The sequence below is a fragment of the Talpa europaea genome (assembly GCF_964194135.1).
Source record: "Talpa europaea genome assembly, chromosome: 11".
Lineage (NCBI taxonomy): Eukaryota > Metazoa > Chordata > Mammalia > Eulipotyphla > Talpidae > Talpa > Talpa europaea.
Genome location: NC_140078.1, coordinates 16,397,612 through 16,420,915, shown reverse-complemented (window position 1 = coordinate 16,420,915; position 23,304 = coordinate 16,397,612). Strand labels below are relative to the sequence as shown.

The following is a 23,304-nucleotide window of genomic DNA, read 5'->3' as shown; positions in this document are numbered from 1 at the left end:
GGGGTGTGTAGGAGAGGCTTCTATAAATGGTAAGGCGATCCCCGGCAAGCCTGTCTCCCCATACTGTCCGTGCCATTCTGACACAGCCCGGAGAAGAGGCAGAGGCAGGCGAACCATGGCTGGTGAGTGCGTGGCATCTTCTGTACCATCTTCCTTGCTGGAAGCCCATGCTGTTCCTGAGCCAGCTGGAGAGGCCAGAGTGTCGGCCTGGCACAGCTGCCTTGGGGCTCTGAACGCTGGAGCTTAGTATTTTAAGGTTGTATTCAGAGGCACCTTGCGCTCCGTGACTGCCTAGACCTCTGTCATGGTCCTGGGGTAGAAAAAGAGGCTTGGAATGTGGTTGTGAGTAATGGGCAGGTATTCCACGTGGTTGGAGGTCGTGTCCCCTTAGACAGATGGGCAAGCTTGGCCCTGTCCAGCCAGTTGGTACCTGCCTCCCGTGTTTCTCAATGATGTTGTACTCAGCTGTCAGTAACACAGGCAAAAAAAAAGCACATCTCAGAACCACAAGGGAGTGAGAAAGTGACAGCGTGTAAGTTGATTTAAAGGAAGCCATCAGCAGCGCTGGAATGCTCCTAAGTAAACTGCACGTCAGGAGGCGCCGGCAGGCTCTTTGAAGTGGCTTGATGAGCTGAAATCTCCAGAAGGAGCAGGTGTGCCCCAGACCATCCCTACCAGCAGCACCGGAAGGGGGGGGAGAAAGAACAATAAGAAGCGCAGGTGCTTTATCTCTGCGGTCACTGTCGAGGATTCGGGCTCTGGTTAGACAGGGCCCCTGCTAAGAACCATGCTAATTATTGCTTGTCGAGGTGCTCGGCCTCGTGGGTTGACAGCGACGCCAAACCCAAACAAGGCATGAGTCAAACCTGTAAAATATTGTGAATGGCGGTCAGGACCGCAGGAAGGTTTGCTAAAGAAATAGCTGAGCAAGATGCAAAAGGCAAGCGCTGGTGACTTCCGAAATCATGAAGATCGAGACAAGGTAGTTGCAAAGCCGCCCCCATTTCCTCCTGTGAACAAGCAGCTTTGCAGGGTTTCTAGGAAGAGGAGTTTTGGCTCCCGAGAGCAAGTGGGATGTCAGCTGCCGCCCCCCAGTCTCCCTCCCTCCCGAAGGAGGAGGAGGTGCAGGAAGGAGCAGTGACTTACAGGGGTCACGCAGAGTTGGTAGCAGAGTCCAGACGAGGTCTCCACAGTGTCCTGTCCACTGTGTCTAGAGTGCAGAGCGGGACGCTCACGAGTGCCTGTGACATCCGCCACACAGGAAAGCAACGCTGAGCCTGGTTTCTCATGTGAACTGTCTCCAGCTGCTAATGCTTCTAGGCTGCAGGTTCCTAATATCAGGATGAAGGGCTTGAAATTAAAGGACTTTCAGGCTCCTTCCAGGACTGACAGTGCTCTCTCCAGGAGAGGGAGCAGGGATATGAGAGCCAGAGAGCCGGGCGCGGTGCAGTCATATCACTCTGGGGCCTCTACAGTGGGCCCAAGAATAACCTGCTCCCCTGAGCCCCATCTGACATCCTGAGAGCCCCAGTGTGTCCATGCCTGGGACACGGACCTTGAGTTGGATTTGGCTGGGAGGTCTTTTGTGGGACAAGGTGTGTTCCAGGCAGAGGGAAGGGGGGAAAAAATGTGGGTCTGTGGACAGATGTGACTGAGGGAACTATCCTATGTGCATAGCTGTGAGAGGCCTGTGTCCAGCTCCTAATTTAGGAGCTGTGTCCATGCCTGGCAGACACTAAGTGGTTAGAGTTCAACATTTCATCAACCAGAGATGTTCAGAGGACAACAGAATGCGGACAATCACCTGCTGGGAGAAAGTCAGTTTTAAGAAGGCGGGGAAGAAACAAGTAAATACCTTCACTCTCTTAATTGCCACAGGCGCAGCTCCTAGCTTTGCAAGCAGGACGAGCACAGTAACTGTTTCTCGAGTGAGTGACGTTACGAATCTGACCCTCGAGAAAGAAGCCGTGTGAGGCATCGAGGGGGACACAGAGATGAGGAGCTGTGGCCTCTGGGGACTCAAAATCAGATGGCGCTTAGTGACACTACCTCATAGGCAAGTGGCCTACAGAGTGCACTGTCCCCAGACTGTATGACAGGCGCAAACCAACAGGAGAAGGAGATGAACCTTGGCTAGGATTTGGGATACAGAAGACCGCAGGGCGCAGATGGCACATGGTCATGGACCTTGAGTTGGATTTGGCCGGGAGGTCTTTTGTGGGACAAGGTGTGTTCCAGGCAGAGGGAAGAGGGAAAAAAATGTGGGTCTGTGGACAGATGTGACTGAGGGAACTATCCTATGTGCGTAGCTGTGAGAGGCCTGTGTCCAGCTCCTAATTTAGGGTTCTTGTTGGAATCAACAAGGGTCCAGTGATTCTGCCTCCTGCTGGAGGGGGCAGCTGGGCTGTGGGGGTTGGGGGGAGCTGCTGGTGGTAGAAAGAGGCCTGTCTACATTCTGCAGGGAGTGGACAGCATCCTCTGCTGGTGGCCCAGAGTGGACAAGACACAGACATTGAGCCCAATGAGGGGGGGAAGCCTTGAGCCCCAGCCCCCAAGACACTTGGAGGCCCCAGATCACAGACCTTGGGGTACACACCTGAGCCATGGAGGTCAGAACCGCTGTTCTAGGGACCTGCTGTCCAGCCAGGGTGTGAGCTTTCTGGCCAACTACTTCACTGGGTAAAGCACTGGCCCTGGCTTCTGGGACTTGCTTTCTTGCCTTCATACCCTAATCTGCAGAGGGTCTGTGATGTTCTGGGCTGTGGGTCTGTCACAAGGCATGTTGTCCAGGAGTTAGGACAGCTGCAGCTCTTTCTCCTGCGGAAGTGGTCAGGAACTTCTCCCGGGCCCCTCCCTCTCTGTGAATCTCCAAGAATATGCTGGGCTCCCCATGCACAGGGCAACTCTTCTCTCCAGCCAGCTGGCCCAGAGCCTCTCTCTGACCTGCATTCTCTCTGCATTCTCCACAGACCACCCCTCTGGCTCAGAAACTAGGGCTCCAGCTACCTGGCCTTTGAGATGAGAATGAGCTGCCTCTTCTCTGCCTAGCCCAGTGCACTTCTTTCACCTGGGGTGCGGCTGCTCCCTGTTCTGCAGACACAGACCTGGCAGCTGTGCCCCACCTGGGCCAGGGCTGCCCGTGATTCAGCTGCCACCTAGGATTGCCTACAGAGGCAGAGGAGTCAAAGGGCACCAGTGCATGTTCTGAGACTCACTGGATTGACTCAGCATTGTCCCTACCTGTTGAATGATCTTGGTCAGATTTCTTAACCTGTGGTCTCAGTTTCCTCATCTTTAAAATAGGGTTATCCACCTCATCGGTGCTCAGTCTGCACAGATTATTACTTGGAAACTTCTTTCATCTGCCTGTTTTCTCCTTGCCTTGGGGATCTGAAGAAAAGCCCTGTGAGATGAAGTCCATTCCCTAATCAAGAATGATTCCCACGGGGACCAGTACCACTGAGGGCCTCCCCACCACCCTCGCCCCCTCATCAGGCCTCTCACAGGGTTCCAAGTCCCCAGCTCTGAGACTGCTCACCTTCTCAGTTCTGCCTCCACCCTGCTGGCTGTGCACACTCCCCCGAGGGAGCAGCCAACCTCCTCCCCAGGGCCCACATTCAGGCCTGGGGTGTGCGCTGATAGGAAATGCCTCCTTATCTCTTAGGAGTGAGCGAACACACCCCAGGGTGTTTGGAAGGGGATGTTGGAAAGAATCTGCATTTCTCTCCCTGAGACTGATTTTCCTCCTTGGTAAAAAGAAGACAGGGTCCCCTCCCCACCCCGACTTCCCTCCCAGAGCTGCCAGGTGGCTCCAGTGAGATAAGGTGAAGGAGCTCTGGAAAGTGTAAGGTGGTGGTTCTGTCTCAGCTGCTTATGGGAACCACCAGGAGAGCGTTAGATAAAGCACAGTCATTCCCTCTTTGGAGAGGGGACATTCCAAGACCCCCAGTGGGTGCCTGAAGCCTCCCTATAAGTACTATTTTCTCCTAAACATACATACTGAGGGTAAAGTTGACTTTATAAATTAGGCACAGTAAGATAGTAACAATAACAACCAATCATAAGGCAGCACCGTTCTAAGAAGACACTGTAATGAAAGTCACACGTGGATGTGGTCTCCTCAAAATGTCTGTTGCGCAGTTGTATATCATGGTGGACAGCGGAACGGAAACCTCAGAAAGCATAATTGTGGGTAAGGGGGGCTACTGTAAGCCGTCCCCAACCCGGAGCCGTGCCCAGAGATCCCAGAGGCTCTCATTTAATTGGTCCATGATGGGGCTCAGGCAAAACTCACACTCTACCGGTGACTCTTGCGTGCGATTCTCTGGCCTCAGATATCACACCTGTCTTTGAAACGAAGTGCACAGAGAGGTCCTCCTTCCTTCTCTGCGTCTCCCTGGCCGGGTAGTATCGAGGCAGGCAGTAGGCTAGGGGTGTCCCTTTCTCCCTGGCAGCTTCCTGGAACTGTGCCTAAGTCACCATCACCACAACCACCTTGACTGTGGCAGTGGAGTCCATGTGGTGAGGCCGAACTGGCTCGCAGTCTGGGCCGGGGTCCAGGCTTTGCGTGAGCAAGTGATATTTGGCCAGTGATGTCACCTGAGCAACCTCCCAATCTCCCTTCAGTGAAAAGGGAGTTCCAGCACTCTAGGGTGTGTAACTACTAAAGGACATCGTGCAGGTAAAGTGCTTAACACAGCGCCCGCACCTCCGAGGGCCTCGATGGCAGCCCATAAAACGCTCACAGCTTCTCTGTCCTACGTGCTTTGGCCATTATGTAGGGGACCCCAAGGCACTTGTCTCCCCACTTCCAACCTCTGGGGGCCCAGCTGCTAGGGGCGGGTACCTGTTGGAACCCAAAAAGAGCCCCACAAGAGAGGAGTATGTTCAGGTCTCACGATCTCCTTTCTACAGGTGGGGAAGTGTCATCCAAAGACACTGAGTCTCTGGCCCAAGCTGCTCAGGGCTCCTTCCCCTTCATCCCAGGAACCCACCAGCCCTTCCCTCAGCTGCCCCAGGACCCCCCACCCCCACTTCTGCCATCTTCCTATGACCTGGATGCCAAGCAATTGGACCACCATGCTGTACAGGGATAGAAAATATCTGAATGTCAGGGAAAAGGCCCAGGAGGCGGGGCAGGGGAGAGAGAGAGAGAGAGAGAGAGAGAGAGAGAGAGAGAGAGAGAGGTGAGTGCGAGAGCAAAGCACCTGTGTTCTTGGAGCCAGCAGAGGGGACGAGGAGGCCAGGACTGGAGACCTCCTTGTGCCCGGAGGGGAGGGGCAGCAGGTGGGAACGACATCCCTCAGCCGCCAGGACCTAAGATCCAGTTTCGGGGCCAAATGCTGCTTCTGAACTGCTCTCTGAACTCAGCAGATGGCTTCTGTTTTCCTCCCTGTAACGTGGGCATGTGGGATTACATCAGTCTTTCCCAGTGGCCAGTTGCCACCCATTAGCAGGTTGTGAAATCAGTTTAGTGGATAGTGACCAGCAATTTTTTTAATATGAAGTAGAAAGAGAAAATAATCAGTACATTATATATAGTCAGGTCGAATATTATTTTGTGAAAGTCTGGGCCACTTAGCGACCCTGTGCTTCAACACTGTGCAGACTGTACTTGTTAAGGTGGTCTCTGTCCCAAAAAGCCTGAAGACACTGGGTAGAGTATTTCAGTATTTTATCAGCCCCAAGTGTCTCCGGAAATCTGTGAGATAAAAATGTCTTTGTCTAGAGAAGGGTCACCTGGAAGAGTGTGGGCAGGCAGGGAAACCAGCCCCACCCGCTGGAGTAACTGTGTGTCATGTTGGCCCACCTGCCAGCAGCTCTGTGGTGTGGTCTTCCCAGACAGGAGGTGAAAACCCCAATCACACACCTGCAAACCTCGTCACACTCAGCCAGAGTCTGCTGGGGTGATTCACGACAGAACCAAGCTGATAAGGACCGAGACGGCTGACTAGTGACCCCCTTCACCGTCTGGAAGCTGCTCTGCACTTTGCACGTCACCCCTGCCCACGGCGCACTCTGTGGCGAGGGCGCCAAGTCATGTATCCGTGACTAGGTTTGTCTGTGAATGACAGTGAACCTCCAAGTAACAAGACCTTCCTTACACAGCCGGTCTGCATGGAGGCACTTCCTGGCAGACGAGGCAGCCATTCCCAGGGGCTGGATTCTGCCCAGTTCCCCACTCCATGTCCCGAGGGTATGGCCTGGAGCTCTGTCCACATCAGACCCACACTCAGGCAGCAGGATGGAAAAAGAGGGCAATATGCAGGCTAAAGGCATTTGTCAAAATTTTTTTTTAAATAATTGAAATTTCAAAAGAATGGAAATCAGGGTACAAATGGTTGCTTGTGGGTATTCACAACAGCACAAGAGGCCAAAGGTAAAAACAAGCTAAATGCCCCTCAGCTGTTGTATGGGCAAAACCATTGCTTTATCAACCAAAATATGACATAGCCACATGATCAAATATTATTTGCTCATAAAAAATGCATGAACAATGTACCAATAAATGCCACATGGATGAACCTTGAAACAATGTAAGTCAAAGAAGCCGGCCCTAAAGCTCACATATTTAAGCAAGTCCATCCAGGTGAAATGTCCAGAATAAGCAAATCCATGGGCACAGAGAACAGGTTAGGGGCTACAGTTAGGGGGGATGGAGAGTGGCTGCTAGTCAGCAGGACTGAAGGTCCTGCCTGGATCCCCATTCTAGGATGATCTAGGGACCACGGCAACAGGGGAATGCCAGCTAGACTTGTGTTGAGAATTCTGGTTCTGCCAACTATTGATATAAGATAATATGACCACAAATAGGATATTTAACTCTCCAAGTGTTGGTTTTCAGTTTCCATAAGAAATCATCAATCAAGTTAGTGTGTTAAATGCCTTGAATACTATTAGCTGCAGTTGACTTACAGTAGGCTGGCGACAAATAAGATTCCTGCTGCTCCTCACCCTCCAGCTCAGGGAAACCTTGTGCATCCCACTAGGACCCTATTGGGGAACAAGTCTCCTCATGCTGAATGGGGCTCATGTTTGGTGTTGGGAGTGTCAGTGGGGATCATCGCAGTGACCCGAGGCCACAAGTGAGACAGGCAAAATGCCCCTCACTCCTTCCGGTGGCTCTGAGCCTAAGGCACCCAGGAGCTCAGTTTTCTCTGTCTCATTTCCCCCCTGGGAAAGTCACTGGTCTTTGGGATGAAAGGGAGCAACCTCTACCATTGACAGGACAACCTCTACCACTGACAGGACAACCTCTGTTACAGCACAACCTTGGCAGAGTGAAAAAGGGCATGGGCTGCTGGAGGGGAGGCAGATGCAAGCTATAGATGTAGCATCCCTCACCCCTTCTTCGTTCCCCTGTGCTTGGTGGAAGCTGTCTGGGCACACATTTTCCACTCTCAAGGAGCACATGCTCTAGAATATGAGTCCACCTGGGAGAGGAAAGCATGCATCTTTTGGGGCTTGGGAGGGGGATGAGAATTCTGGAGAGACTCATGTGATCTGAAGCCATATGTTCCTTTGAGTGCAAAACAAGACAGAGAGTAATGCTCTACCAAGTCTCAGCTGGCAGGGATGCACAGAAGGTAACAAGCATGGTTGGCAGGAGGCAGAGGCTTAGAAAGATGGGGCCATCGCCCTAGGGAGGCTGGCATCTAGTAGCCGCGCTCTGCCTGGCCACGTGAAGGCCCACGTCTGTATTCTCTCCGTTCCATATTTACGTACAGGAACGTCCACCATCTCTCTTCCCTCCCTTAGTCCCTTTGTCCTATCTTCATTCAATAGACACTTGGTGATTGCGTGAATGCTTTGTTTTCCCTGAGATTGTTCAAAAACATTGATTTACCCTCATAATAGCTATGTGTATCCAAATGATCGGATGTATTGATGAATGAATCTTTAGTACCCTGAGCTGGTGGTAAGTTCACCTCCTGAGCCCCCCTCTCTTTGGCTCACCTCCCCAGAAACTCTGCCTTTCACTTGAAAGAGTATCTATGATGAATCTGTCCTTTCTCCAAAGTTCCTAGAGCAGGTGACACCCACCCCCTCCCCACCCCAGGTATGGCCTAGAGTCTTGCTCTCTCCCTGCCTTTATCTTCTGTGATAACCAAACATCCCGCCTGCTCCCCTACCTTGGGCCTCTCTCCCCGCTGGCTGGGAAGCAGGCCATTCCAATTGCACTTGACAAAATTCTCCTTCTTTAAGATGCAGCATTTTCAGTCTTTTCGGATCCCTTCTGATTCCTTCCTGCCTAAATCTCCCAGGTATCTTTTATTGAGAGGAGATCAGATACACCCTTTCCATTGTTCATTCTCACTTGTTTGCCTTACCCGCTGCTGAAGCTCTTTGAGGGTTAAAACTGCTTTTTAATGTATTTTTATACCCTCAACATTGTCCTTACCCAGTGTGCTAAGAAGAATAGGGTCTCCATATATGCTTATTGCACGAGCACCCTGTACTCACCTGTCCTTATGGACTAAAGTTTCCCCTGTATTCACAGGGATCATTGCATGAAATTAGTTTCTTATTTGTTCATTTAATTCCTTCATTCGCTGGCTTATGCAATTGTACTAGTGCCATCATGCCATATGCTGGGCATCGGAATATAAAACCAAGAAGGACATTCTGATGAGACAGACACATAAAGACAAGAGTCACCCAGGTGTGGGGCTGCACCGCCCATCCCATCACCATGCGCCTCATCATAAAAACAGAGGCCAGCTTGGCTTGAGAGGCCTGGGTGGATGGTGCCCCGAGCAGAACCTCAAGGAATAAAATCTCTCAAAAGGCTTAAGTAGGTTAAACCCCTCCCACATCATGGACTCACTCATAAGTCCTCAGTTTAGCTCCACAATCATGTGAGAAGCGGTGATGGGGAGGGGCTGGCTTGGGAGATGTTGGTCCTCAGGGTCTTATCAGTGATCTCAGTACCGGAGTCCTAGGCTACCCTGCAGGCAAAGGACAGGCACCGTGCAGAAACCAGCTGGGCACTGGAGTGGTGAGGGCACTGTGTGTCTAGGAGATGCCAAGGGAGAGGAAAGTAAACCAAACGAGGTGAATGATGTGAGGGAAGAAGTTCTCTTTGTGTCCCATCCACTAGGGATGGCACTAAGAGTGGACAGAAAGTGGCACTCAGGTGACACAGGTCTCCTGGCTTGTGCCCTGAGCATTGGGGGTCCTGTTCCCTGAGGGCCGAATGGCAGCTGGCTGTCTGGAAGGAAGCTGGGAGCAGTGTGTGGGAGGCTCAGCGGGCTGAAAGGGCAAAGGCGGCCAGGTGGTGAGAGGCTTGCCGTGCTCCATCAAGGTCTTTGGATTTTTATGCGACTCTTTCTAGAAGTTTGGTTCTGCCCTGACTTAGCCCCGCCCCAAAGTTGATCTTTTGGTGACTTGCACTTTTTCCCTCTCTCCACCATTCCTCGCCTCCCAAGATATGAGCAACTCTTTTTTCTCTCACAGCTTTGCAACCCCAAAATATTAACTGGCAAATAAGCGCCAACCGGCAGGCGCATCACACAGACAAGTTCTACAGCAAGCAGCTCATCCTGAGGCGAGGCCAGCCCTTCACATTTTCCTTCAGCTTGAACCGAAATCTTGACTCTGGAGAGAGTCTGGAGTTCATCACCTCCACAGGTACCTGCTCACCCCCCTGCGCCCACACACACCTGAGTAGCCCATGGGGCTGTGCATCTAAGGGGTGATGGCAATGACCCCGGGATCACTGGGCTCTGAGCTCTAGCCCAGCTCTGCCGCTGACTCCCATGTGAGCTTCTGCCTATGTCTGAGCAAGGGATTTGGTCTCCAGGGGCTGTTTAGTTGCTTCCAGCAGTGTCACATCCTGCTTCCCTGAATGATGTCCCCCAAAGGGCCCCTCAGTGGCACTGGAAGCTGATGGCTCCCCACATTCTTCTCAGCAAGGCTTGGCTTCCATTGTCCTCTGTCTTCTTTTACAGGACCTGCCCCTTCAGAGTCAGCCAGGACGAAGGCTGTGTTTCCACTCTCCGGTGGCGCAGGAAGCAGTGGTTGGAGCGCACAGCTCGTGTCCAACCAGGACAACATTCTGAATGTCTCCATCTCCTCCCCGGTCAATGCGCCCATAGGGTTTTACACGCTGGATGCTCAGATCTCCTCCCAGGGCAACAGGTCTGCTATGAAATTTGGATCCTTCATATTGCTCTTCAACCCCTGGTTGCAAGGTAGGCGCCTAACCACTCACACTCCCAGACTTACCTAAGCAGCGCCCAGGGATGGGAGATGGGGGAATGATCCTCACAGACTCAGGCTTGACTAGGGAAAGTTTGCGGGCTGCGGGAAGAACACAGAAACTAGTCATCAGAATCCATTCTCAGAATCCCCACTCTGCCACTCACCCAACTGTGTGAGTCTGGGCATTCCCTCTGCCTCCCGAGCCTAAAATTCCTCCCTATTGCTTGAGCACCTTGCTCTTTCCTCTGGAACTGTTGCAGAGATCTCATAAGCTTTTACACACTACACAGTATGGTGCAATTATAAGGGACAATAACCACAATACAATTTTGCAACATGGAGATTGCTCCTGTCTGAAGTCTCATTCCTGGGGGCTCATTTTCAGAACCTCAAGTCATCCCAGGTTTTCCTTCAAGCTCATAGTACCCAAATGAGTTGGCAGCATTATAGCCCAGCCTTGGTGGAGATTGAGAGAAGGGCTGCAGGTGCGGTTTGCTCCAGCCCCCAAGTCTACCCTCAGAAATGAGGAGAACTGGTCTCTACAGTCCTATGTAGGATCCTATTCCCTGATATCTGCTTTTTGTGTCAAATAGCTGATGGCGTCTTTATGGGTAACCAAGCTGAGAGAGAGGAGTATGTTCAGCAAGATGCTGGCATCATCTATGTGGGAAGCGCAAATCGAATTTCCATGGTTGGATGGAACTACGGACAGGTAAATAGCAGATAAGGTCCCTAGAAGCTGGCTTTAGAGATAGGTGGAATTGCCCAAATCTGTCCACTTGAGACAGCTTTCTATTCATTCATTCATAAGACTCTTACTGACTACCTACTATGTGCCAGGCTGTGGAGCACACACTAAGGATACAGGAAATGAATAAGCCTTGCAAAGCCATAGCCTCTGAGTCTACAGAGTTCCCAGGTGTGCTCAGCCTGGAAACCTTTCAGGGACACCGCCCCCCACCCCCACCGCCTTTTCCATTTTCTAAGACATAAATGAAGGCATTAGAATAAGGTCCCTTGCACAGGACACCTAGGCAGGTACCTGCCCTGCCCTTCTCCAGGCTCCATTCCGTAGTTAACCAGAGCAAGTCTGCTGTATGTTTTATATGTTGGATTCTATGTCAGATGTTCATGGGAAGAAAGACAAGAGAAGAAAAAGGTAAAGGGCACAGAACACCTCTGGGGGTGGAAGGCAGGCTACTTTTGATGGCATAAGCCTGGGCACCTCTCTGTTAGGAAAGGCTTTTTGATCAGAAACATGAAATAGGCAAGGGAGCTAGATAGGGATCATGGAGGGGAAGGCCTGGAGGCAGAAGGAACCGCTCAGTGCAAAGGCCCTACAGCAAGAGAGAACTTGGTCTCCATTTGAGAAGATAAGTCTTATTTTTGTGAAAAGGGCATCAAATCCCTCTTTTAATGAGATATTTTATCTTTCTAATGAGTTCCCGGGGAGTCTAAATAACATACTCAAGATGACAGTCAGAGCTGGATGGGAATTTTGAGATGAGCTGGCTGAGCCCTTATTACACAAAGGAGACACAGAGGCCCCCACAGACAAAGTGACTGGTTCCCACCGTGAAGGTCAGGGCCACTGCCTCCAGGGCCACCAGCACCTGGCTCCTGCAGTGAGGGCCGGATGAGGCTTCAGGGTTAGAGACTTGGTAGCTGTCAGTTCTGGAGGCCCGCAAGTGAAAGGACCCGAACTGTCCCCGGCCCTCAGCAGAGGAGCTCCCGGGCCCTTAATCAGTCTGCACCGCTCATCACTTCTTTCTCCATAACCTGTGATTTCCATTCTGAACAGTTTGAAGAAAACATACTGGACATTTGCCTCTCGATTTTGGATCACAGCCTGAATTTCCGCCGTGACCCCGCGACAGATGTGGCCCGCAGAAACGACCCCAAATATGTCAGCCGGGTGATGAGTGCAATGGTGAGTGGATCGGAAAAACATAATAACTGGCTGTTAGCATGCATTAGCTCCAGTTGTGGGCCAGGCACCTGACTCTGCATCCATCTCACTGGAGCCTCCGAGTGTAGTCCACGCTGTAACCATTCCCACATTGGCCACGGGGCGCATGCGGCCCCTCAGAGGTAAAGGAATTTCCTGGCACACACGGAGAGTGAGTGGCAGAGGCAGAACTGGACAGTTAACTGGCTCCAAAGTCCTTTCTACTGTGTTGTGAGGCCTTTCTCAGATGCCAAGGGAATTGTCCCCTTGGTTCCTGGAGAATGACAACCTGGGACTGGTCATCACTGGGCCTCCCAGCGGGAGGGGCCAGGTTCCCAAGTGAGCATGAAGGTACCCTCCTTTGCTTTGCCCCATCCCCTCCACGAAATAGAGGAAGAATGTTGGCCAGGAAGACAACAGGCCAGACTTCCTGTGACCTCGATGGGGAAAAGGAAGCCCTGGGGATGCAGGTGGCCTGCTCACAGCACAGTCAGGCTGGACAAGGCCTCAAACTGCCCATCCTTTCTACTCACCCAGTTCTTCCATTTACGAGTCCTGTCCTTACACACACACACACACACACACACACACTCACATACCCCTAAAACCCCGCAAGACCCCATCTCCCTGCACTCTGTGTGGAGAGAGCACCTCCATCCATCGGAGAGTGTCCAAACATGGGATCAACCTGCTCAAACATTAACCAATTAAAAAAGCCAATAGTCAGAGAATTCTTGAACTTGAACTCTCTGAAACCCAGTAATTACCCAGACTTGTCCTTAAATTGTTGTTAATGGACTAGGCATTTCTCAGTCTCTTTACTTTCAGATTAGAGAATACCCGTGTTAATGAGCTAGTTGTGTATTAAGAAATTTGAACCTGTCGACTACAAGATAAATATGCTGGAGTAATCAGAGAGGGCTTCTAGAAAGAGCAGAGTCTTCCACTGACAACTGGGCAAGGAGTCAGCAGGCAGGGGAATGTAGAGACACTGCGGAGACAGGTGGAAGCCAGGGTGGCCGGAGAAGAACAAGGAGAGGAAGTGGGGACTCTGCCACTTGAAGAGTCAGGTGGCCGGCCGGGTGGGACTGAAGCCAAGGCTAAGGTGAAGGGAAGCTGGCGTTCATAGCGCTATGAAGTGAGCCTCCCTGATGGAGAGGGTGTGGAGGCCAGCCGGCTCCAGCAGCTGCTGACTCACTCTCAGCCTCAGGACAAACCACTTTATCTTGGTGCCAATTTCCTCAGCCACACCTCCCTGCTGCTCTCTTCAGGCCTCCTGGTTGGGCTGGGCCAGGAGCTAATTATGGCCTGTGCAGGGCTTTGAAATGCTCAGCTTTCAGCCAGAGATCACCCTGCTGATTACCACTTCTGTGCTGGAGCTTCAGTGACTCAGGAGCTGGTTACGGAGAGGAGGCACGATCTTCCCTCATCGAGGAGGCCTCATCTTGCCTGATGCAGCTATTACAGCCTAGCCCTCTGGAAGGCGGTGTTGGGCTCCCCACCACATGGTTGTGTCCTGGGAGGCTGGTAGGCCTTTCCTGGCAAGGACTCTTCTGTTTCCAGAAGGCTCTCAGAGGCCTTGCCGCTTCTTGACACCCACAAAATCAGGGAGTGGGCCTCACAGGCTGACAGGTGGCAGAGCCCTGGAAGATCCAGCCCAGCCTCATGCTGTACCCTTGGGAAAAATGCTGTTCAGAGTTTTATAAACTCTGAAAACTTGGCTCCCGGAAGAATCTAAGAGCTTTTTTCTCACTTTCCCTGTATTGGAAGGTAAAGAACTAAGAAGACAGGTGAATTGACTTGCCCACAGTCAGCAAGCTGACAGGCAGCAAGGGTGGACTTATCACCCAGGTTTCTCCTTTTTTCTCTTTTACCTTTTCATTGTGGAAAAATTCAGGCCCACACAAAAGTAGAGGGGAAAATATGATGAACTCCTATATGCCCATCAGCATCGGTGACGCTGGTAAAGGTGACCCACACAAAGCCAGTCTTGTTTCATTTTTGTCCACCCCCTCCATAGAAGATTTGATAAATCCTAGCCATCACATCATTTCATCCATGAGAATTTCAATACGTGTATCTAAAGGACCGTGGGACTCAGGTCTCTTGATTCCTAGGCCACTGCTTTCACACTGCCTCGTGGCTGTGTCTTACACAAAAATCACACCTTAAGTTGAATGCATGATAGAATGAATGAATGAAAAGCAATATTCCACCTTTATTCTTCCCAAGAAGAAGTTATCTGCTAAAGTTCTAAAGTGAACTTTTAGAAGACCAGCACACCAAGAAGAGTTTCAAGCCAGAGATCCCCAAGCCAGACATCGAGAACTGGCTGTGAGTTCTGGCAAGAAGCCCTCTGAGGCTGCCTTTTGACCCTGACTTGCCACTGAGCTGTAAAGCCTCAGTTTTCCATATGAATCTGCTTCCCAGGATACATGGGTTGGGTCAACCAAACCCCCTGGGATCATTATTACAACTATGGTCCCAAATGACCTCGGGATCATAGGTCTTTCCTCCACTCCGTACTGTATCCCCTGAAGTCTGCAGCTCACTCTCTGTCCTAACTCACCTGAATTTGTTTCCTGCCCAGGTGAACGGCAACGATGACAACGGTGTGATTTCTGGGAACTGGAGTGGCACCTACACAGGTGGCGTGGACCCCAGGATCTGGAACGGCAGCGTGGAGATCCTCAAGCAGTGGAGGAGCTCTGGCTTCAGGCCAGTCAAATTTGGCCAGTGCTGGGTCTTCGCTGGGACCCTTAACACAGGTGAGGTGACTTGCATGGGTCAGTGGGCAGCAGTGGGGTACCCTGTGTACCATCTCTGTGGCACCCCAAGTCCTCAGACTGTCCTTTGACTCACAGTGCTGCGGTCTGTTGGGATCCCCTCCCGAGTGATCACCAACTTCAACTCGGCTCACGACACAGACCGAAACCTTTCTGTGGATGTGTACTATGACTCCTCCGGAACACCAGTGGAGAGGGGCAGCGACAGCGTGTGGTGAGTGTCCCAGAACACCCAGCCTGAGCAGCTCCTTGCTCTCCCCAGCCCCTGCGGCCCAGCTCCAAACACAGGCTGGGAGGTGAGAATATGTGAGCACATGGTTTAGAATGGAAAGGCTGATGATGCTGATTACACATCTAGAAAGACCCAAAACAATCTGTTTCGAGGCATAAATGTGCCATGTGCACCTGCATCGATATACACACACATATGTATAATACAAAGTAGATGCCAACTAGAAGCAGGTTGTCTAAGGTTTATAGACATACCTGTAACTTCATATCGCAGAACAAATATATGAAATATTGTTACGGCTATGTAAGGTCATACCATACGCCAAGTTATTATGCGATGACAACTAAAAAGGATTGCCTATACCTGTAGGTACAAACAGATATATCTGTGTGTTTCTCTCTATAGAGGACTACATGCATATGTCAACCATCCGTTGTTTTATCCCTCTCACAGGACACACACACACGTGTCACTCATAGGCATATGTACAGCTGGATAACCCAATAGCAGATGTCATCTTATTTCCAAATGTTCAATATAGAGATAGTCCATATAAGCATTCTTTATTACTCCCACAATTGGTAGATCCCAATTTCCTGAAATGCGCTTAATCAAAGGAAAATAAAAATTAACAGAAAAAGCTCTCAGACAAATAAATAACAACCCACATCAACAATACAACTGAGTAATTTAAGCCTCCCTTCCCTCCAGAGGAGAGCAGTGGCTATGTAATTGGCCCAAGGTCACTTGGATTCTAGGGGAAGAAATAACTTGGGGTGTTCTTCCTTGATCTTCAATACACACTGATTTATAGCAGATTTTGTTTCCCAACTTCTCACAAAACATAGTCTTTTCTTCCCTCTGTTTTTTTCTTGTGTTGTGTCCAAAGCCTCACTGCAACCTGTTCTGATCGCTGAGGCAGTGCCAGTCCCGGCCTCAAAACAGGAGGGGACTGACCCAACAAGAAGGCTGGTTTGGGAGGAGATTCCTGGAGGCATAACCCTCTGCGATTACCCTGCATGCCAGGGATTGCCCAGGGACTGGAACGCAAAACCTCAGTCCCTCTGCTGAAAGCATGGCTGGCGCCACTGGGGACAGACTAGGGACAGGCTGGGGACGCCATTCGGAGAGACTCGTTAACCATCTGGATGGTGTGTGGTGAGCAGGGAGTGATTCAGACAGTAAGCCCCACAGGAGCTCAGGAGGGCGCCACCCAGGGAAGCTGCCTGGGAGCAGGAGGTGAGGCTTCAAGCCGCAGTAGGAATTCGTACCCAGACCTCTTGGTTACTGGTTCAGGCCACTGCACCACATGATCTTTATATTTCATTCCAAATGTAATCGCCTAGAGGCAAGTGTGGACCCATAGAGACATTTTACATGTCTCCTCTGTCTTTTTTTTTTTTATTATTATTATTGTTATGGGGTTTTTTTGCCTTGTTAGAGGGTGTCAAGCCAAAAGCCTTAATTGTCTGCTGGGAGTCTCCTCGCCCCTCATCCTCATTCCCACCGGTCTTTATAGAACCGACCTTAGACAGCAGTGGGAGCCGATGGTCCCTCTATACCCAACTCCCTACCAGCTGTGGGTTGAGGGGGGCAGTGGGAGGGAGGAAGACAGTCCTCCTAAGCCCTCGTGCTGGCCCCACCGTCATCTTGTCTAAGACTAGTGTAAGCATTTCACCTTCCTGTCCCCAAGTAGGCCCACCTGCGGGGTTAGCCTCCTATACAAGGTGTTCACATCAGTCTCACACCAACTGTAATATTTTGATTCTCCACAACTCCGGCTTACCCCACCTTATGTATGGGAGCTACTGATGCCGCCCCATCCTCATAGATGCCACCTGAGGGGAGAAGGAGCTAAACCACAAGTCACTTTCTGCCTGGAGTGAAATTACTAACCTATAATTATAAGAACCAAGTTTGGGCTTGGACAGAAACCTTCCAGCTGAAGCTTTGTATGTTGTAAATGTTGCGAGCTTTTAGAATCTTGTCCAGATTTGCCTAAAGTAATAGAATGTGAGGATCAAATGAGGTTAAGCATCTGAAAGTGCTTAATAACAAAGGCAGCAGCGACTAGTAATTTATTGAGCACCTGTTGTATACCCAGCACTGTGCTAAGTGCCTGCATTACTCCTCAGAAATAATGAGATAGCACGATCACGGCCATTTCCATTTTATAATTGAGAATAGTCACATACCGAATAATTTACCCAAGGACATGTCACTAGGAAATGGTGGGATTTGAACTCAGGCAGCTTTGCTACCTATAAAGCCCCAGAGAGATGCTAGAAAGTGTTACTATTCCTGACTGATGGTTGAGAAATCTTCTCTGACCTTGAGATTTTCCAGAGGGCTTGGCTGGACGTGGACCAGGGCTCCAGCAAGGCTCGTCCTGTTCTACCCAGTGGGATGGAGAAGAAGCTGGGTTCTTTGGTTCTTTAACTCACACTGAGTTAACATTGTCTCAGGGGTTCTGTGAGGAGAAATGACTCACCTAAAATCAAACTGAATCCATGTCCGAGCTGGGAGTGGTGGGAAATAGCTTCCTTCGATGGACTTTTCCCAGTGACAGAACGTGAACACAGGGAGAAGCAGGGGAGACAGCTGGAGACTGGGCACAAACAAAACAGGAACTTCGCTTAATGTTCCTCGACTTTTCTCCACCTTGATTTCCTGTCTATAAGATGAAGGGCTAGAAGGGAAGTTCCTTCAAATCTCCTATCAAGTCACATTCACAGCATCTGGAGGAAACATATGTATCTAGGCCATTCTGCTCACGCCAATGGTTTGGCGTAAGGAGAACAAGACCCCAGAGTATTCACTTCCTGAGAATCAGAACGCTTTTGGGTGAACTGAGTCTGGGGTGCTTCTTTTATACTACCTCTCTTCTGGGCCAGTACAAGGAGCCTCTGGGATGTGCTCCTTGTACTGGCCCAAACAGCACATTCAGAGTACTTTGACCAACGCTATCTTTATCTTGACATTTCCAGCCTCTTTCTTCATTCATTTGACTTGATTTCCGGATTTCTAGGACCTGCTCTGCTTGCAGACTGTATAGCACCCTGACAGGGAGGTATGTGGGCATCACCCAGCCCTGTGGTCAGCGAGATGGGTCAGCCAGTTCTGGAGAAGAGCTGTTTGCCCTGGTATCTTGGCCCAAATCCCTATCTCCTGACATTGCCTCGCCAAGACCACCAGCCTCTGCCCAAACTTAGCCCACCCCCAGCACCTCTGGAGCACCCCACTCAAGACACCCCAGACCCCAGAACAACCCAATGCAGCAAGCATGATTATGTATTGGTGCCAGACCTGGTGCTAGAAAATTCCTAGAAACAAATGAGAACCTGCAAGGCTTACGACATCTGTACTGTCACCTTCCAGAAGGATGGCCCTGACCTCTCTACCTTAGTAAGAGTCTTCCTTCTTCCCACTCATGTCTTTGGTTGGTGTTTTTTAACTGTCTCTTTCTTCACCTCTTATGAGAGCCTGTTCTGCCTTGTTTCGGAGTTGACTTTTCATATATTCCTTTGTTCCCTGGAGGGCACAGCAGAGAGCCCTGTTGCTCTGAGTAGACTTGGGGATGCTTCTAACTCCCCTACACCTGTACAATGTAGAGCTCCCCTCAGCACACCTATCTTATCTGGTCCCTGCAGGAAATTCTTACATCACGAAGACAACTTTTCCTAATCATAAAATAATAAATAAATAAATAAGAGTCATTAGGAAAATCAGTACCAAAAGAAAAACATTGATAACATTTTGAGATAGATCCTTCCAGACATTTTGTGTGGTTGACATTCAGACACTTAGATATATTTGCATTGAATTTTAATTACCCAAATAGAATCAAGTTAAACCATCTATTTTAAAATTTTTAATATTTATCTGGGACAATAAATAACAATAGAGAGTTAGCAGCATGGTCTCTGCCTGGGTTCAAATTCCACTCTGCCTATTTACTTGCTGCGAGACCTTGAACAATTCATGTCACTTCTCCGTGCTTCAGTTTCCAGAACTGTCAAGTGGAGATAATAATTTTTCTTATTTTGTAGGAGTGTTGCAAAGATTAAATGAGTTAATATATATAAAGCAATTAGAAGACTTACCTTTCTCTGTTGACACTACATTAGCTATTACTGCTTACATTTTTATATAATATACATTTTTTAAAATACTTTGTAATTATAGACTTATAGAATAGAAATGAGTAATTCTCATTATAGGAAATGAAAACATTACTGAAATAAATAATTTAAAATTCACTTCAACGTGTACCAATTACACAATATCCACCCAAACTGTTATTTTAGGGATGTTTACCTAAAATAATAGAATCACTGGAGACTTTTTCTGATTTTTTTTTTTTTGGTGTATAATTTTCTGTTTCAAATAGGTTCATCACTTTTATTTTTTATATGCTAATACAGCTACATCTATATCTACACACTATTTTGGAAATTGCTTTTCTTATTTGAGGGTCTATTTTAAATATCTTTCTATGAAAAGGCTAGCTAGAGTTCACTCATTCTTTTGGACAGCTGTGTGATATTCTGGCACGTGGCTGTGTCAATTTATCCAAATATTCCGTTATTGGTAAACTTTTCTTCCATTCCTTTTGCAATTACAAACCATGCTTCCGTAAACAGCATTCCGTATACTTCCATGTGCACTCATGTGAGTGTTTTTATAGAAGTTTCTGGAAGTGGAATTACTGGCTCAGTGGGTATGTAAATGTTTAAAGATTTTTCATACTCATTGCCAAATTACCCTCCACAATGTCATGCCAATTTAAACTCCCACCAGCGGTGTATGACAAGGCTTGTTTTCCCACACCTGAGTATCAGACCCAGATGCTTAATCTTTGTCAGGCTAATAGGTGTAATGGTTTCTCTTTGTCATTTTAATTTTCTGTTAATAGTAGTGAGGTTAAAACTATTTTCATATGTGTAATGATCATTTGTATTTCTTATGAAAATTGCCTGCTCATTGTCCTTTATTGTTTGAGCTTTTCTTTTGTGTCTTTCTTATTGATTGTTACACACATTTTAATATTAATTATAGTAAATCTCTATCTCGGGTAGATGTTGCATATAAATATTTTTACTGCATTGTTGATTTTTAAAATCTTTTTTCCCTTCTTCAGATTTTCAGATAATTTTTCCTGATCTATTTTCAAGTTTTCTCTTTCTTTGTCATCTCTATTTTACTAGTAAACCCACTAAACTATTTAAATTCAGATATTAGTCTTTTTTCCACTTAAGAAATTTCCATTTGTTTCTTGTTTTATAATTTCTATTTCTCTACTAAGAGTTTCTCTCTTTCCATTTTTTTTTTAATGAGACTGTTTTCCTTTATTTCATTATAATAACAACTTTAGAGTCCTAGTCCAATAATTCCAACAGCTGGATTACCTTAAGGTGAGACCCTGTCAACTGTCCCTCGAGGATCAGTCACTTACTCTCTGCGGGTTGAGTCAGTTCGGACTGCATCCTGACCTTGGGTGTGTCTGGATTCTGTTCCTTTGTGTTAGCAATCCACCTAGGGTACCCTCGGCTGTACAGTGGTCTCGCCTGGGGGTGGGGGTGGGGGCAGGCTCAGGTACCAAGGGCGTGCTTTATCTGTAGTTGAGCTGCTGTGATCTGTCTGGTACTTGCAGGTCTCAGAAATGCCCCAGAGGCTTGGGCAGAGCTAACATCCAAGTCGTTCTCTAGGGACCCTGGCTGACAGGCTCTGTTTCTTAGTTTCTGGGATCAAAGAGATATGAGCTATTGGTTTTTTTTTTCTGCCCTTTGCTTTACCCCAAATGTGGCCTGTCTTTAAGGCAAAGTCACCAGAAGGGCAGTTCTCCCCATGCTGACCCCCTTCTCCAAGTGGACTCCCCAAATCATCCTGCTTTGTTTCCTCTCAGTGGCTGTGTCTCCACCGACCCCTCGTCCCGTGCCCCAATCCTAGAGTTTATTGTTATCTGGGAAAGGGACCATCTATAGGATCTTACTTCTCCATACTAGAGTCAGAGCTAGTTTGGTTGTTTATTGATTTGTTTGTTTAGTGGTATATGCAAGTTTAATGTTTTTACCTAGTCAAATTTATCAGTCTTTTCCTGTATGATTTCTGAAATGGGCACTCTGCTTAAAAATATCTTTTTTTTTTAAAGATTTATTTATTTATTTATTTATTTATTTATTTATTTATTTATTTATTTATTTATATTTATTTATACAAGCACTGGGTACAGTCAGAAGCACGGGAGGGTGAGAAAATTCACCAGAGCCAGAGCGGGGAGCAGAGCAGGCAGAAGGACCGAAGTACACTGCTGAGGGGAGCAGCGGGCGGCAGGAGAGGTCTGTGCGCCATGTGGGACCCTCCTCTGGTGGTCGGGGAGCAGCCGGGGATCGAGCCGGCGCTGCAGAGGCTGCGGGCAGCTTCGCAACCCAGCGCTCAACCTCTGCGCCACCGGGGAGGCCCTAAAACTATCTTGTCCACATCATGAGTATAAAATATTTATTTTTCCAAGTTGGATAGAACCAGGATTTATATGGGGCTTCTGTTTTCTCCAAGTAGGACCAGCAGCTGCCAAAGTCCATGTTAGAGGTAGTTGCAGTGGGAGTGGCGAGAACAGAGGGCAGAAGCCCGGGGTGGAATGGACGAGAGCTTGGTTAGTTGGCCATGCTGGGGAAGAGCAGCTGTGGTTGAGATCCACAGATTGGGAGGCGAGGGGATGCAGAACATTTTAGGCCTGTGTGTCATTCTCCAATCCAGACCACAGAGGCTCTGCGGCCCCCAGCCAGACTGTCACTCCCACTGCTGCCCCGTTCATTTCTAGCCCACAGGAAACACAGTCGTGTCCCCCCAAAAGGACCCACAGGTGACAGCTGTCTGCGTCTGCCTGGTGGGTCACCGGCTCTAATGTCAGTCCACTCTTTCCTCAGAAGGCACTAGACCTGGGCTTTGAAGATAGGCATAAAGTTTCCCCCATGTCTGAAAATAGAACAGTCTTCTTTGGTATGATTTAACACATTATTTTGGGAGTCTGGAAATGCTATTGCCATTAATTTACATGAAAAAGTTTTTGAGACTTGCCAGACTCAAACAATAAAACCGGGTCATACTAATTTTGGACAGTGGAGCAAGGCAGGACATAAGGAGGGACTGGTACTTGGGTATAGATTCTGACACTGCCATTGTTAATTGTTTCTTTTCTATGAGCCTCAGTTTCTCTTTTAATGAGATGAACATAAAAATAGTAACCTAGTACTTTGAGGATTTCAGGAAGACAATGCTTGGCACCAGAGCCCACCCAGCCTGCACTCACTTGGTGCATATGCTACATCAGATCAGACATGCGTTACTTTGCCACCACCTGCTGTGTGGCCTGGGGCAGGCTCTGCAGCCCATGGTTCTGTCTCACAGGAACTTCCACGTCTGGAATGAAAGCTGGTTTGTGCGGACTGACCTGGGCCCTGCATACAACGGATGGCAGGTTCTGGATGCCACACCCCAGGAGAGGAGCCAAGGTAACCCCTTGCCAGCCCACCACCTGCCCCCTTTGCTGGGTTTCGTTCTAAATTTCAGCCTCTCGATACATTCCAGTAGTGGACAGAACACAGGAAAGAACCAGATATCCTTCCACTGGATCCCAGCACAGTGGGATTAAAAGAAAGATATTTTCAAAGTAGATTTCCTCTACTAATTTCCTTTGGCTCGGCTGTGGTTTAAATAAGTGCCTCCCCTGTGCCCACACAGCTGCCATCGCTCCTGCAGAGGCCCCCGTGCCAAGAACAAGGGAAGGAGCCTTCCTCTGCCAACAATGAGTCCCTGCAGGCTGCCAGTAGCCACACCCTCCCAGCTCAGAATCTGCCATCTCCCAGTACCTTGGGGGTCCAGCCCAATTCCTGGCTCAGCTTGAGGCCTCTCTGACCAGGGCACCTGCACCCTCTCATGTCCACATGTGCGCCTCTGCCACACCAGCTCTCCTTCGCAGCCCAGGCCTCTCCCTGCCCCTGAGCTCCCACTCCGGCCTGTCTCCTCCTCTCCCTGCAGAGCTGGGCTCCCCGGCTCTTCCAAACTCTCTCCTCTTCCCTCCTCTGGCCTCTAGAGCATGTCTTATCTGTTACCTTCACCTGGAGTTTGTTCTTTCA

The 23,304-nt window shown here is 49.1% G+C and overlaps 1 protein-coding gene across 1 annotated transcript in view; it reads left to right on the top strand.

Moving 5' to 3' along the window:
* Nucleotides 1–115: 115 nt before the first annotated feature.
* TGM3 (transglutaminase 3) overlaps nt 116–23,304 on the top strand; it is a gene marked incomplete at both ends in the record, with an annotated part of 34,495 nt that continues 11,306 nt past the window's right edge. Inside the window, 8 exons of the mRNA XM_084246635.1 lie at nt 116–122; nt 9,457–9,630; nt 9,951–10,193; nt 10,797–10,915; nt 12,005–12,133; nt 14,742–14,919; nt 15,016–15,151; nt 22,577–22,680. Of these exons, the coding sequence (XP_084102761.1) occupies nt 116–122; nt 9,457–9,630; nt 9,951–10,193; nt 10,797–10,915; nt 12,005–12,133; nt 14,742–14,919; nt 15,016–15,151; nt 22,577–22,680 (1,090 nt within the window). The remainder of the gene's footprint in view (nt 123–9,456; nt 9,631–9,950; nt 10,194–10,796; nt 10,916–12,004; nt 12,134–14,741; nt 14,920–15,015; nt 15,152–22,576; nt 22,681–23,304) is intronic.